At 28.4% G+C, this 17938-nt stretch overlaps 1 protein-coding gene across 2 annotated transcripts in view; it reads left to right on the top strand.

Moving 5' to 3' along the window:
• Window positions 1-5886: 5886 nt before the first annotated feature.
• Window positions 5887-17938, top strand: part of LOC114941324 (1-acylglycerol-3-phosphate O-acyltransferase Pnpla3-like) — a 33594-nt gene continuing 21542 nt past the window's right edge. The window contains exon 1 of one of the 2 annotated variants that reach the window (XM_029316272.2): window positions 5887-6550. In XM_029316272.2, the coding sequence (XP_029172105.2) occupies window positions 6391-6550 (160 nt within the window). In that variant the 5' untranslated portion in view covers window positions 5887-6390. The remainder of the gene's footprint in view (window positions 6551-17938) is intronic. The other variant, XM_085479925.1, reaches the window with a different exon arrangement.

Raw genomic sequence — 17938 nt, 5'->3', positions numbered from 1 at the left:
TAGATGTGTAATTTTGACGTCATCGTATTTTTTGATAATATATAATAAAAGTATATATATGTATCATCTATATCTACACTTTAGATAAAAAAAGTGTTATCTTTACTATTTATCTAAGATATTATTCAGATAATTTAGTTAGGGTTTTAGCACATAAAAATACTTAATTATTATTTAATTATATATGTATTTAATTATATATATATATATATATATATATATATATATTATTTTGTTTATTTCTTTCATTATTTTGCGCATAATTAAAAGGTGTTTATATATATAAGATATATATAAAACCGAGGGGGTAACCACTAGCTAAAATGTTGTCCCACAGATTACATGATTTCATTTGATTTCATGATTTCATTTGATTTCATGATTTCATCTAATTACAAACGATTTCGATCTGATTATAAATGATTTCATCTGATTACAAATGATTTCATCTGATTGCAAATGGATTTTTTTCATTACATATGAAATCATTTCATAAAAGTAATGATTTCATCTGATTACACAATGCATTTTCGTGATTGCACATGTAATCATTTAGGATTTTATGTGACACATAAAATTATAAATAGCATTTTATCTTGAATTTGATCGCAATTTACTACGGAAAGTGCTCGTGCCACACATATATGATTTCATCACAGATTTCATAATGATTACACATGATTCCAATGATTACACGAAAATTCAAAATGATTTCTGCTGACTACATATAATTTCATTATGATTTCTAATGATTCCGCATGATTTCATTTGACTTTATCAATTACATCTGATTACAAACGATTACACGGGATTTCATAAGGATTTCATAAGGATTTCATAATAATTTCGGGGACACTGTCCCACGATTACATTAAGTGGTTACCCCCTCATATAAAACATTGAGAGTAATGAATATTTTTTACGTGATATATATATTTATACTTATTCATGTATAAAAAAATATTTATCTATAAACTATATTATTCATTTTTCACATTCTATATTAAATTCTTTTATAACTTTTCCTGTCGAACATTATGAGGAATCAATTTTTATATAAAAAAATTAGCTTGACTTTGAAAAACGTTGCCGAAGGACAATTTTAGATCACAATATCACAGATTAATAGACAGATCGCCAAAGGCCTGCCTAAAGAAGAGACCGCCATCTTCGTGCAATAGACTTTGCCCCTTACCGACACACTTTGCCCCTGGTTCGAGTCCGTGCTAAATTCGTAGACTTGAACCAAAAGACTTTGCCCCTGGTTCGAGTCCGTGCTAAATTTCGTAGACTCGACCAAAAGACTTTGCCCCTGGTGCAAGTCCAGGCTAAATTCGTTTGACATTACCAACAGACTTTGCCCCTGGTGCGAATCCAGGCTAATTGATCATGAGACCAATTTGAGAGATTTGGCCCCCGTTGTGTGTGTGTGTGTGTGTGTGTGTGTGTGTGTGAGAGAGAGAGAGAGAGAGAATATTTTACATATATGCATATATATATAAAATTTATTAAATATAAAAAATATATTTTTTACACATAAAATGTTTTTTTATTGAAATAATCACGATTTTAAATGTGATATAACACAGTGTTCAAAAATTTTTTAATTAAATTTTTTAATTAAATTTTATTAAAGAAAATTACTTGAAATTTTTTACATTAAGAATTTAAAGGCTCCTTATTCTCTTGTAGAAATTTATCACTACGCCAATTAATCACTTATTTTGAGTATTTAAAATACTATAATATACAGTAATTTAAGTATTCGAAATAAAAGTGATTAATTACTCGAAATAAGTGATAAATTGGCGTTACTAGTAATAAATTTCTATAAGGGTTGAAATAAAGTATAAGAGATAAATAGGCTATATGTGAGCCGTATGCGAAATGTGAGATGTAAGACGCATATTGAAATTAAATTTTTCGATATAACTTTCAAAAATGTACACGAGGTACAAAAAATTAGCTTGGACATTTGTAAGACTTAAAATTGGGATTAATTCTCAATTCTATTAATTAAATTTCGATATAACACACCTTACATCCGCGCACGGCTCACATATATATAGCCCATTTATTAGTGCAATTTTTAAGTTCCTTATTTTTCAAAGTTCACCTTTTTACGTTATCAAATATTTTTACGTTTTCAAGAATTTTATATTTTTACTTACCGCAGTTTCTTATCCAAATGTAAAATCTTTTATCGCAGTCTATAAAAAATTGAAACAATTTACAATTTTATGATATAATATTATTATTATTACAATTTCTATATATATGCACATCTGTCAAATATCGTGATTTATTTCACATTATTATTATCTATTTTAATAAAAAAAAAACAAAAACACTTGCAACAATCAAAAATAAACCGCCTGCCGCGAACGGAAAATGCCAAGAAAGCACGCAATTTCCGCGAATCTCGTAATTTTTTTGAAAAATCAACAATTTCAACGAAATTGTAAATTCTTCAAATCACTGCACAAGTATAATTCACAATAATAATTTTCAGTAACTACGATAAAAAATCGTATACTGAAAACCGCAAACGAAAGTGCAATGGGAGTAAGAGTAAAGTCTGTGATAAAATTAATTGGCAATAGAAAATTAATAATTTTCAAATAGAAAAATTTTGAAATTACCGAGGATTTACAAATAATAAAGTAAAAATATTAAATAATTTATGTTTTCGAATTTTGCTCGCGGAGAGGATCTTTAAAACAAGATTTTTAGAAGAGAGGACCTTTAAAATATAAACAGGCAAAAACGTTGGAAAAATTAAAGCGCGCGTTTAAACAGATAAACGCAATGAAATAAATACGCAATTGTTTTTACTTATCGCTGTAAGCTCACAAGCTTCTGACGTGCTATACACTTTTATATAATATATACAAGGTGTCCGGTAACTAACGGACCAATGATTAAGGGCGGATTCTCTGGCCAATTTGGAGACGATTTTTCCTTAGCAAAAATGTTGAGAAGTCAATAATTTTCGAGTTATAAGCGATTGAAAAAAATAGGTTTTTTGAAAACTAAACGTTTTGGAGTTAAAAGTCTAACATAATTACATTCTTCAGTTAATTTCAGGTAGAGTTTACTATAATAAAATTTTAATTTAAGGCTTAGTTATAAAGATACATAATGACAAAGATTGGAAAGTTGTAAAAAATGATGACCTTTTTCGACATTTTCGCTGAGGAAAAATCGTTCCCAAATTGACCAAAGAATCCATTTGTAATCATTGGTCTGTTAGTTACCGGACACCCTGTATATTGGACACGAGTTTCGTTTGTTTCAGATTCTCGAGAGTTGAAGTAGGAACATACGAGTATCATATATCGTTTGTGACTTGCCGAATGAAAGCAAGACAGAGAGAGAACGAGATGATGAGCTTAATAGCTCATAATGTTATAAATAAATAAATAAAAAATTATAACCTGACCTACTAGTTATTGAATCTTTTTTTAATAAAATGTTTCATTATTATTATCATCTAAGTCTAAGTCGTTTAATTACTTTTTAGTTTTTTAATAATTAATTTAATTTATTCTAGTCATTTTTATATGAGAAAAATAATATCACGTATACGTTTTATAATGAATTAATATATTTCGGGAATCGAATTATATATTCTTAATAATATAAAAGTGTTCAAAAATTATATTTGACTTTTAATTTTAATTATTTTATAGCAAAGAGTTCCGAAATCTCTTACACACATAATGGGGATTTTTTTCATCCATATAATTCGCAATTAAGTATATATGTTAATTATTAATTTTAATAAAATAAAAATTAAAATTAAAGGTCAAATATAATTTTTAAACACAAATATATTAAATTAATTATAAAACGTATACCCATGATAGTATTTTTCTCGTACAAAAATAATTAGAGTAAATTAAATTAATCATAAAAGATTAAAAATTAATTAAAGAATTTAAACTTATATTTTATATAATAATAATAAAACATTTTATTACGTCAAACCGTCGTGAAATAATTAAATAAAATTTGCTAGTTACGTCAAAGTCAAGTTTTCTAAGCTTATAAAACATTTTATTAAAAAACAGATTCAATAAATATAAGTATATATACTTATATTTATTGAATCTGTTTTTTTTATAAAATGTTTTATTATTATCATATATAATATAAATTATTTAATTATTTTTTAATTTTTTTATGAGTAATTTAATTTGTTCTAGTTATTTTTGTACGAGAAAAATACTATCACGCGGGTATACGTTTTATAACGAATTAAATATATTTATGTTCAAAAATTATATTTGACCTTTAATTTTAATTTTGTATTTTATTAAAATTAATAATTAACATATATACTTAATTGCGAATTATATGGATGAACAAAATCTCTATTATGTGTGTAAGAGATTTCGGAACTCTTTGCTAAAATAATTAAAATTAAAAGTCAAATATAATTTTTGAACACTTTTATATTATTAAAAATATATAATTCGACTCTCGAAATATATTAATTCATTATAAAACGTATACGTATTAGTATTTTTCACATATTAAAATGATTAGAATAAATTAAATTAATTATTAAAAAACTAAAAATTAATTAAACGACTTAGACTTAGATGATAATAATAATGAAACATTTATTAAAAAATAATTATAATAGGTCAGGTTAATATTTTATTTATTTATTTATTTATAACATCATAAAATTCTGTCCTTTCCGAAATACGCGAACGCTACGAAAAGATAAATCTCGTACATGCCGCCGGACGAGTTCATGAGCATGAGACGCTCTTATCTTGGGAACGTATTAATAGTTACTGCATTGACTACTACTACGATATGGCGCTGAAATCAGTGAGAAATGCTGGTCTCTCCTTCATCCAGACCTTTGGCGATCTGTCTATTAATCTGTGACAATATTATATTTTTTTCGAAATCTTCTTAACACTTTTGCCTAATACATTTTTTCAAAAATTATTTATTCAAAATAGTGATTTTCACTTTTAAAATAATGAGACATCCTGTATTAAATGTCATATATATTATTTGCTACCTTACAATTTATTTTATATTTGATTATTTCCACCGTTTCAATGTTTTTCATTCGTGCATGTCACATATACATATATAGGATGTTAAAAAAATAGATCAATAAATTTTGGAGGAAAATAGAAAAGATTTCAAAATAAACATTTTTTGTTAACTATTAAATATTATTTTTCTTTAGAATGCGTTTAATATAAGATCACCTTTTTATCTTACCTAAGGTATACAAATTAACATATTTTCATCTCATATCATATCTCGTATATATATTTTCATCTCATATATTTTTATCTCATATATTTTATCTGTATATATGTCGTACGCCAATGGTTATTTTTGGTAAATAATTCGGAATGCAAGGGGGGAGGGTCTTTGGCCCCCCTCGCGCACCCACTAGGTTAAGACTATTTGTCTAAAGTAACTATTTGCCTACGACGTATATAATTTTAAAATCATCTAACATAATAATATATACTAGTTACACGACTTTATACTAAACCAATAAATTATCTAAAAATCTAAACATTATTCTAGATAATTTAGTAAAAGACAACTTTTTTTTTCATCTAAGATGCAGATATAGATAATTACATATTTTTATTATCTATAAATGATATAGATGACGCCAAAATTGTATCTATATAGATGATTATCTACATAATTTTATCTTTTGTTAGACAATATATAGCAAACCCTGCAAATGTATATACGTGTGACAAAGAGCTCGCACTCCGTTTCGTAAAACAAAAACCGTACTTATGAACGTAGCATAAGACATTGCGCGTCGCGCAATAAAAAGAGGCGTGTCCGCGCGGAACCGCACCACCAGCGCCGACCACTCGGACGTCAGTCGCGCGACGAACGTCAAATGTCACGTGCGGCGCGGCCTACGTCACACGCGCGGAGTGTATTATCGCTGGCGCTGCTATGTGGTCCCACGGCCCGCGTATCTATACCATTCTATACACTCATCGTCTCCACGTGTGGTGTCTCGCTCCTTCCTATCGTTTCTCGCGTGCGCGCGGGACTTTAATCGGGAACGAACAGCTGTTGCTCGCGCGCGTCGACGGGAGACCAGAAGACGATCGACCGTCGTGCCACGTACACGTGTTCTCCGCTCTCTCTCGCGAACGAGTGACGATATAATATCGCTATCGGAGGTTAACATCGTTTGACATTTATCGAGGGTCGAAGGAAGGCGAATAATAAATTAGTTTCCGGTCGGGCACCGAGAGCTCGCTTTGTTTATATCACACCGTGACTCGTGGCGACGGCCTTGAAGGTTTTTTTTCGCGTGTATATATAAGCACGAATTGAGGAGGATATAGGAAGGGAGGACCAGAGAACGGCAACATGAATCTGTCGTTCGCCGGCTGCGGCTTCCTGGGCATCTACCACGTCGGCGTGGCGGTATGCTTCAAAAAATACGCGCCGCACTTACTGCTGAACAAGATAAGCGGCGCATCCGCGGGGGCTATCGCCGCGTGCTGCCTGCTTTGCGATCTGCCTCTCGGTGAGTGAACTCGAATCTCTCTACTCTGTTTGCTGACGTAAGAGAATTTTTTTTTAATGACAAAAGAAGCTACTGGGATCCAAACGCGAGTGGAAATTTGTATGAATAATTTTTAGGTTAACTCTATAACAAAAATAGGAATAAAAAAATGAAAAGGAAAATATATACAAGAAATATAAATATGATGTTTTTTAAATCGGCCAACAGAGCCAAAGCACGAAAAATTAATTATTCGGAACTGTATCTCTTGGTTTGAGATCACTAAATTCTATATATAAATTAATCTCGAAATTTACATATAGAGAAATAGGCGCGAAAAATATAGGTCCGAATCCCGCTTCAGCGACTTTTCGGACCTATATTTTTCGCGCCTATTTCTCCATATGTAAGTTTCGAGATTAATTTATATATAGAATTTAGTGATCTCAAACCAAGAGATACATTTCCGAATAATTAATTTTTCGTGTTTTGGCTCTGTTGGCCGATTTAAAAAACATATTTATATTCTTAATATTGAGAGCCGATGAAAATATTTCTTTCTGATATACAAGAAATGTTTAATATATTAATATGTATATGTATATGTATATACAGGGTGTTTCTAAAACTATGTCAGAGATTTTAAAAACAAAATAAGAAAAAAGTTCCTATAAACATAGGTCCAAAATTAAAATTAGCACCCCCTCATATATCTTCCTCTCAAAAAATCAATTGCCAAAACCACATAAACATATATATTAATAATGCTGTGCAAAATTTCAACGATCTGTGAAAAAAATATATAATAAATATATATCTAATATAATATATAATATTTTATATTAAATATATTGATATATAGAAATAAATATATTAATATAATATATATTTATATAAATAAAACAAAAAAAATATATATATTAGATGTACGGGATTTAACTGAACAAACATATACGGAGCGCACCATCAAATTTTTTGGTCAATTTGAAGACGATTCTTCCTCATTGTCAGCGAAAATGTTGAGACCAATAATTTTTAAGTTATAATGATTAAAAAAGAAGAGTTTTTCAGAAACTAAACTTTATAGTTAAAATATTAATAAAACTACAGTCTTCAGTTAATTTCAAATAAAGTTTACTCTAATAGAATTTTAATTTAAGGTTTCTTATAAAGTTACAAAGATACAAGATGGTAAAAACTGGGAATATGCAAAAAATGATTATCTCCTTTGACATTTTTAAGGAAAAATTGTTTTCAAATTGAAGAATCAAATAGTGTGCTTCATATATGTTTTTTTTTTATTACATTCTGTATAATAAAACCTAAATACAAATAAAAAGAACTTACATGATTAATTTTACTGTTTTTTAGTTTAAAAATCGTAGTATTTTTTTACGGCGAGTTCGGCTAACAATAAGTCTATTTGACTAATTATAAGGCTTATCTGTCAAGGTAAAATAAACTTTTACCGTAATCGACGATACGCTTAAATACGCTTTAATATTATTTTTATTTCATATATTGTATATATTTTTACTTGTGTTCTATTAGCTTCTTTTCAAAAGATGATTCTCAATTACATTATATTTTTAATGTAATTTAATTATATTTTTTTACATATATATTTCTTTGGTATTTTTTAAAATATTTTTTTATTTTACAAAAATGCCAAAAAATCAGCATTTTTCATTTAAAAAAATATATATTTGTCTTTGTAACACATATAATACTATATTTTTTCTTTTTCATAAAAAAACATATACTCGAATATTGCTTTTTATGTAAATATTTTCTGCAAAAACTTTTAAAAATTACTACAATTGCATTTTGCTATTTCGCAACAGAATGAAACATTTTTTTAAAGATTTAACCTTTTTTCTAATATTTATCATCTAACAGAGATAAGAGAATTATTGAGCTAGTATATTTCTAAATATTATGCACTTAAAAAAAGTGCAAAATTATTTAATAAATTAGTATTATATTTAAATATTAATATCATAATAATTTCGTAATTATCTGAATAATGCATGCACATGCATGTTGGGATCATAAATAAAATTACATGTTATTTCACAATGAGTGATTCAATGAAATGGACTAACGAATTTATTATTCCACCAATTATTTCACCGCGCGATAACACAAGAACAAACGGGGACTAATTAGCCGGGAATAATTAAAATTTGTAATGTTTTGCTCCTTTCTCCTTTGTCTACTATTTGATTTGCCGCTGCATTATTGCGCATTGTTAGTTCTATTCTAAATCTATGCAAATCTATAACGCTGTTAAGAGTTTTCAAATAAAAAAAAATCAAACGTCAACTTGATTTCTAGACAAGAAAAATAAAAAGACATTGTATTAAAAAAAGAGAAAAGATAATTAAAATATACAATTTACAAGATTGAAAAGCAAAGTCCTTTATTTCAAAATCTACATTTTATATATTTTTTTATATTTTATATTTTTTTTCCAGATTTTTCGAAATTTGTTTTTTAAAATTTTAACTTTGTTAAGATTCGTCGACTCGTTTATTGTAAATTAATATATAATTTTCAGCCTGATTTGTGGAAAACTCAAAAGTCATTGTATTAAAAAAGGAAATAGATCATTAAAATTTAAAATATAAAATTAATTAATGCTGAAATGCTTCTACAGATTATTTAAAATTGATCGTATAGACAAAGAAAAGTTTCTTTATTCGCCTTGCAAGTCCAAAGTGCGAAGAATCTACATTTTATATATTTTCCTCAAGATTTTTCAAATAAAAAGAATTTGCTTTTTTATTTAACTTTGTAATAATAGTTACGGGGTGGAGGAGAAGAGCGCTCTTATCGTCGTTAATATAACTTGTAAACACGATAATTGTACCGATTACATTGTGATAATTTCCGCGCTGCGCAAATGTGATCGAACTTTCAGAAGCTCTCTCGATCGATGCATCGAACTTATCGCTGACACGCTTTTGAATCCTGAAATCATTTGCAAATATATGCATGCACGTCATCGACTAATGCAAATCTTTAATTGTAAATGGGTCACGCATTAGAAGAACGCATAGACACGAATACAACGAATATACAGGGTGTCTGAAACTAATCAGCTGTCATTTTTTAATGTGTGCAGTTATTGAGAAAACAAAAATTGTGTTTTGGAAAGAGGAAAGTCTGCAGTTTTTAATGGATAAAACATTGATAAAACATAATGAAAAAAGTGTTAATAATCACATAAAATCACATAAACTAATGATAAATATTTTCAACAGTGCCAGATTTAATAGCAGCTATTAAAAGGATTGTTAATCACTTCTAAAAACATATTAGAAAAGGTTTTACGAGTTTTCGTAAAAGAACAGAATTTTATACAAATTCAAATGGTGCGCACTTCGAAAATATTTATCATTAGTTTACATATATGATTATTAATTATTAGCACTTTTTTCAATAAAATAAACTGATATACAAACATTTTATTTATATCCATTAAAAGCTGGAGACTCCTCTTTTCAACACATTTTTGTTTTCCGAATAACTATATGTATTAAAAAATGACAGTTGATTAGTTTCAACAATTTCCTATGGGACACCCTATGTATATCACAATATATATTGTAACGCGAAGTTTATCTCACGGGAGGAGTTTGTTTTGTTTTTCTCCGCGCAGTTATGCAGATGTGTGTTGCCTTTATTATTATTATCATGAAAGACGGAATAAACACTTGCACTTGTCTGGGTGTTCTCGTATCTCCCCGTTTGCGCTGTTCCGCATTATGTATATTATTGTATATTATCGAATCCATGAATGCGACGTAAACGAGCGCGTTGATATTAACAATTAATGGTTTTTTTTATGATTTTTTAAAATATTGATATTGAAAGCGATTTTTTGAAAAAAAAAAAAAAAAAAAAAAAAAAAAAAAAAAAAAAAAATTAAAATACTAATGTTAAAAATGAATAATTAATGAAATTAGTAATTATTTAAGACAATAGCTTTTATCACTTCATAAATTATTTTTATTTTATATAAATTTTCAATATAATAAATATAAATTAATATATAATTATAATAGATAGACATTAACTAATAAAATATTTATATTTTTATATAAAATATTTATAATTAATTAATTGAATACTTACTAATAAATAATCTTTAAGATGTTCTTTACAATGAAAATAGAGATACATTTAGAATAATGTAATTATATAATAAATACATTATTCTATGTATAAATCTAAAACGAAGTCAATTTTCTCTCTCTATTCTTAATATTATTTATTTATTTATATATTTTATATATTTTATATATTTATATTTTATTATATTATATGTACAATTAAATGTTTAATATTTTATTATATTATATGTATACTTTTAAGTTTTATTTGCATGTATTTCATATACTTATTTTTTTGTATCATGAAAAAGTATCTGCCGCGATATATTATACATTTGAAGAATGAAATATTCTCGCAAAGGTCAATATAATCGCACTTTGTTCAAGTGAACTCGGAAGCGAGGTGTTACATAAGTATTTTTAGCTTTGATATTAACAATCAATTGGTTTTTCAAATGTTTACTTTCCAATAGTTATAAATTAAACAATCCAATTTTAATATCAAATTTCAATATAATAAAGATAAATTAATATAACTAATGGAGATAGATGTAATTAATAAAACTAAATAATATCTATTTCCCTTTCATTTCTTTTAAATCTAAAACAAAGTAAAACTCTCTGTTTATCGTTCTCAATATTAGTTTAGGTTTTTATTTACAATTAATTTTAAGTTTTATTTGCACTTATCTCATATATTATTTATTTATTATTAAAAATTCCGCAAATAATTTAATATCTGTAAAAATCGTATTTTACTCAAGTGAATTCAGACGCGAGATATTATATAAGTACATTTTTAGTTTTTTTTACTTTACACTTCGCATAATGAACGAGAATTCATGAATTATTTTCGATCGCAATGACAAAGTCAAGCATCATATAACGTAGTCTTGCATAAGTCCTAATTACGGACTCGAGACGAGTTATGTATATATCTCAGAGAGTCTACAAGCTCTCTCAATCGAGAACAGGAAGAGACTGTGGCTGGGATGACGTGTTCCTATTCGAGAATTAACTCGGTAGACTTTAGCACACACGTGTATAAAAACGCAGCTGCTTTGTTTATTTGCTCACAATGGCACTGATTTATTAATCCATACAATTCATTGGATTCCACTCAACTTTTGATATACAGCAAAATGTGTTGAAAGCATCCATAAGAGGATACTTACTATGTCTGTTTTATCGACAAATATTATTCTCATTTATTATTCTTTTTTGGCTATACAGGATGAAAAATGCTTTACTAGAATTTAAGTATTATAATAACAAATGTGGACTTCTATATATTTAAAAGAAACCCAAGAAAGTTAAATAATTACAGTTTTCTTATCGGGTAGGTTAAGTTGACCTAATGACTATAAATAGAGTTGAATGAAAATAATATTTATCGATAAAAAATAAACGTAGTCAGCATTTCCTTAAGATAATTAAAATACATACAAATAAATAAATTTTTCAAAAATTAAAATAATTTTTAAAATAATTTTATAAAGGAATTTTTGGAATTTAAACTAGTGTATGAATTTTACAATTAAAATAAATCGAAAATAATTTAATCTTTATAGTTCTGCTTCTCCGTCTTATTTTTACACGCATTATTATTTACGCAGAGATTTTAATTTTCAATCGTGACGCACAAATAAGGTCAGGCTAGGCTAGATTGTATCGTATAAGATTGTTATGGATATGTGTAATGTAACGAGCTACAGTCGATGAGCTTAACGATAAATAAGTATGTATATGTTTTCGTAATCCTCAAGCGCAGATCAAAATCATGGTCAAGTCAAGTGACGCGAGTCAGAGGATAAACATTGGTGAAAGGATTGGACGTGTTATCTGTTGTTGGCTCTCTTGCCTAGATATGCGCATATCGGTGTCACTAGAACTAGGTTACAACTGCACGTTTATTGTGAGAAATATAATTGTACGGCCGATATAATAATAGCCTTTGAGTTTTTATTTGTGTTACACAATCTCGATGATGCTGACCGAGAGCAAAAGAGCGTCGACCGAACTCAATTGGAGCACGTATTGAGTTTGTCCATTTTAGCTGCACTGCTGCATGGGTGCAATAAATTAGAATGAGATAAATGTATATTTTTTCATTCATTTCATAAATGTATATTATACATTTTCATTCTAATTTATTGCATCAATGCAGCAGTGCAGCTAAAACGAACAAACCCATTACTAAACTGATGAGGTTAAAAATCTCAAACCTAAAAACTTGTTTTGTTGTTATAATTCATGAGAAAAGAAAATCTTTCTCTTGTAGAGGCTATATATATAAGTGAGCACAAGAAAGAATATACTGGGAATAATTCTCTGGTAAAGTAATATCTTACTGAAAGGAGAGATTCTATAGGTTAAAATCTCATCAGTTTAGTAATATATATGTTTTAATTATCTTAGGAATATTTTCTTCGTTATCAGTGGAGATTTGCACGAAAATCTTTCATCTACTGTTGTTTATTGAGATTCATAAGAGATACACGGAAATTCCAAAAGCTGCTAGCTAGATATTGTTTTAGCGATAATTAAAAATTTTGTTTGTAGCCTGAGGCTTATCTGCGCGATAAGTTGTCAGTATAGAAGAAGAATTATCGGTGATCCATATTAATGATACGATCTGTCGATTTGGCGTTTGATAAAAAAAGTGTGTACTAATCTCCATGGTATTTGCCGATTACGCTTGTCAACCTTAATTATATTAATAGATTGATTTTAGGATAATTTTGTGTCGCTGATTTTCAATATGGCGTTCGTTTTGCTAGATTAGCTCCTTGATTAACTGTAATTTTTGAGATAATGGATGTAATAAAAATTACAAGTAGATAAAATAATGTGGAAAAACAAAAAGAAAGGACTAAAAAAATGAAATTGTATAGATTAAGTACACAAACAAATCAAGAAAAAATTGAAAACAATGCATGTAGATGTATGAGCAAAATAGTTAAGTCATTAATCATAATAAGTACTTGCAAAATAATGTTAACAACAAGATTAAAAATTACACTTGATAAAAATTATTAAAAGTAGAAAAACAAATTTTGTTTATGTCAGAAGTTATAAATTATATTGGGATAAGAACCTAATAGTTCTCTGGTAAAATGATTACCTACTGAAAGAAGAAATCCTACAGGTCTTAGAATTTGAGTCTCGATATTTTTTATCCCGATTATATTTTATTGGGATTCAACCCTAAGGACCTCTTTTCTAGGATAATAGAAATAGGGAATGGAAAATATTTATTAATAGAAACAGAAAATAAATATTATTCTATTGCCTGTTGATGGATATTTTCTATTCCTTTTTCTTAGTACCTGTACTTTCCTATTGTGTATTTACACACTTTGAAGTAAATTAGCAAAATCAGATAGAAAACAGAAACATTGATCAGTTTTATTGCACACGAGAAGAGTGTTCGATATGTGTGTCGCGTGAAATGAAACACAAGATGTTTCGTGTATCCTTTCAATGTAAAATGACGCGAATCAAAGTTGGTCAATGCCGACGGTGCAAAAACGACTTACGTGCTTCGCGAGTACGTTTTAATGTTTTGAAGTGGATTTAAAAAGGTCTGAGACGACGAAACGCATTTAACCGCTTAACACGCATTTTGACAATAGTGACATTATTCTTTGTTTTTGTTTTCCTTGAAGAAAAAATGTAAAGAATGTAAAGAATGTTAATACATTTTCCTTATATGTAATCATAAAATCGACATTATGATTTAATCTCGGAACCTTTTCTCTCGTTTGAATTGATCAATTAATTGCTCCTTCCTTTTTTTCATTATTATAGATTTCCAAGAATGATTAATCGATATGATTGCGATTGCAGAATAATGCATCTATACCGCGAATATATCTTTGTCTTCTCTCTTTTCCTATATCGATAATATACAACATCAAGGACATCATTTATTCGAATGATGTTTATTGAAGGACTAAAGTCTAAAGTCTAAAAGTATGTGATCTTTGCACGCAGGTTGATCGACCTGATACGCAAGATGCAGATGTTAGATGCCATTACTGTTCACGTGCGATGACAAACTTTGCGCATGCATTCCGTATCTTTGCGAATGTACTAATCTTCATATCGATTTAGCAAATTCTGAAGTTTAATTTTAAAATTAATTTTTTTTGTACCTTTGATCACAGACGTAGATTGTATTTGCAATTTTTATCGATACACTTTGCTCGCACGTGGATTTAAATTTGAATATTTATATAGGTGCATAATTTATATCTGCAATGCGCATTTATATACATTTATTTACTTATTTATTTTTTGATAAAAAATAATTTTTGTTAAATATAAATAATGATCTCAGAGTATTCCAGATCTATCGTAAAACCTATTGATGATAAATTCCAGGAGTCATCAATAATTTTCGAGTTATAAGTTATTGAAAATAAAGGATTTTTGCAAACTAAGCCTTTTGTAGAAATAAAATAAACTACATTCTTTAGTTAATTCAGGTAGAGTTTACTTTAAATAAAATTTTAATTTAAGGCTTACAAAAGATAGATATTAGCAAAAATTGGGCACATGTAAAAAAATGATGACCTTATTCTTGATGGTCCAAATGATCCCAGAAATGTCATTAACAGGTTTTACAGTAAGTTTGGGACACCCTGTATATCATGAGTTGTCTGTGTAAAAGAAAAAACATTATTTCATTACTTAATTTTTCAAAATTTATTTTTTGATGATGAGATTTAAGTAAGGTTAGATTATGTGGAAAATTGCAGAAGTGCCAGGTAGTTGCATCAATATGACAGAGTTAAAAGCTGCATAATAAGACTAGAAAGAGATATCGTTTACCGATATGAACTAACGGTCTTTCTTTTAACGGTGAATATGTTCATAGGTTGAGTGCATTCATGCATATGCGATTTAATCTTTTCTCACCCATCTTGCATTTACTATTCAATTGTATTTATTTATTCTTACATCAAGCGTAGCGTTTATGAAAACTTACGGTATTTGTTGTATGCTTCGCGTACTGCTTAATGCATAATTACACCGTTTAAGTGCCTGTTATTTATTTTTTAATATATATTTGCTAATAAACCATATTTACGGAACCCAATCAGCTAGCATTAAAAATGAAATGTCACATTACACTGTACAATACTGATTTTATTGCCAATTATATTAGATCAATTTTAGGGTAACTTTGTGTCACCAGTCATTGATTCCGAATATGACATTGATTTTTCCTAAATTGGCTCTAATTATTTAGATAATGTGAGTGCTCTATGAAAAACATAAAAATGCAAAAATATATCTTGGATCCCTAACTCATCCATCAAATCCATCATCCACTAAACTGTCTTAAATCGCCAAATCCATCATCTATCAAACTGTCTCAAATTATCTTACAACCAAAAGTATGTATATGAAATACCTAATGCGTTGCATTTAGTCAAATAACATAAAAACAAAGAAAGCTGATTCAGACAATCACAATTAATGCTGTTTGTACGATTTTCTCTTACATATGCCATTAAGATCACATTGGAGATAAAAACAATATTAAAGAATAAAAGGACAGATCGAATTTTGCTACATCCCATATAGGATTGCCAGTCTTTGCAATAGCGCCAATGCTTGGCCCGATATGTGGTAACTAATGTATATAATATATATGGTATATATATATATATATATATATATATATATATATTGTATATAGCTACAGATCGTATTAATCGGGATAAAATTCTAATTTGAGCATCTATTTTCTCAAAAACTAGAGCTAATTTAGCAAAACTATTGTCGTTTTTGGATTTAGCATCCCAAAAGAATCCTAAACCTTTAATTCAAACATCCTTGGCAACTAAAAGTTCTTTTCTTTCGTTGACCAGTGTTATCTTTCATCAGAAATATTTTTTATGTTTATTTTTTATTCGATTCGACATTACGTCATAATGAAATAACAGAAGAAAAACAAAGAATAAAAAAGCATATTCTCTTATTGGGATCTCTTTCATAATAGACAGTCACTGATCAGTATTATCGAATTACCACTGTATTCTCTCTATTCGGGTATATATCTTCATTTACCAAAGACTTCCGTCTTGATCTTGAAAGGACATTTAATTATCTACGATGGCTTTTCTATGCGCCTATATCAAGCTACATAATATAATTAATTACCCGCGGCGTAGAAACGCCAACTGAAATCTTATTCCGGCTGTCATCTTTGTATGATGTCAGCTCCACATTCGTGTTATATCTACAACTCGGACACTCAGAGAGATATGGCGAACAAAGCGATGCTGTTTCTATCGGTCCTCACTCTCTAAGTAAGCTCTGGCGATATGCTGACGTCTCCCAGCGACCATCATCATCTGATAACCTCCTCGAGCGAAATATTATTTGTTCCCTCGTTCGTAATCAGCTCCTTCGAAGAGTTTCATGACGTTTGCGCTCGGGATTATTGAGAAATCTGAAAAAAAATCCGCCACAGATTTATATACAGGGTGTATCATAAATCGCATCAATCAAAATAATGTGTTAATAATATATAAAATAATAATAATAATAATAATAATAATAAAATAATAATAATAATAAAATAATAATAATAATAATAATAATAAAATAATAATAATAACAATAATTCATGTTATGGTTTTCAACTTAAATAAAAATAAATTTTGCTCCAATTAAAAGTTTTCGATTATTCGATTGTAACTCTTTAAAGAAGGCTCAAACGTAATTCTGTCATTCTTTATTTTCGACTTATTTTGACTTGATGAATTCATTCACCCTGTATATCTCACTTTAACCAGAGGAGCGAGGTTGCTCGAGTCTTCTTTTTGGGCTCAAGCTTTTTTTTCAACATTATTACAATATTTATCGACCAATATATTCGTGTCACGTTGGACGCATAAAAGCGAACGAAATCTGAAATTCATGCACAAGTTTATCGGGAAAAACACTCGAATATACCAAGCATTTGCGTTTTGAAAACAAAATACGCTCATCTTGAACGCTCTTCATTGTGCGCGAGCATAATGGGGAAAACAAAATAATAAAAATTGAGCTTGAAAAGGAATGATCGTATATTTAATCGCACATTTTATTCTTGAAACTTTTGAAACAATTGTTATTGTTACTATTTTCCTTTTCTGCGCAACGAAGGAAATCTGTTTTCAATTACTTATAATCTCTTACTGGAAAAGCTTTCGAGATATCGAAAATTATTGTATACAAAAGTTTCATAGCGAAACTATTTATATTTATCTAATCACATATTAATAATATTTAT

The sequence above is a fragment of the Nylanderia fulva genome, unplaced genomic scaffold, assembly GCF_048542155.1.
Source record: "Nylanderia fulva isolate GAGA-0341 unplaced genomic scaffold, ASM4854215v1 Scaffold133, whole genome shotgun sequence".
NCBI lineage: Eukaryota > Metazoa > Arthropoda > Insecta > Hymenoptera > Formicidae > Nylanderia > Nylanderia fulva.
This window is presented reverse-complemented; position numbering and strand designations above follow the sequence as displayed.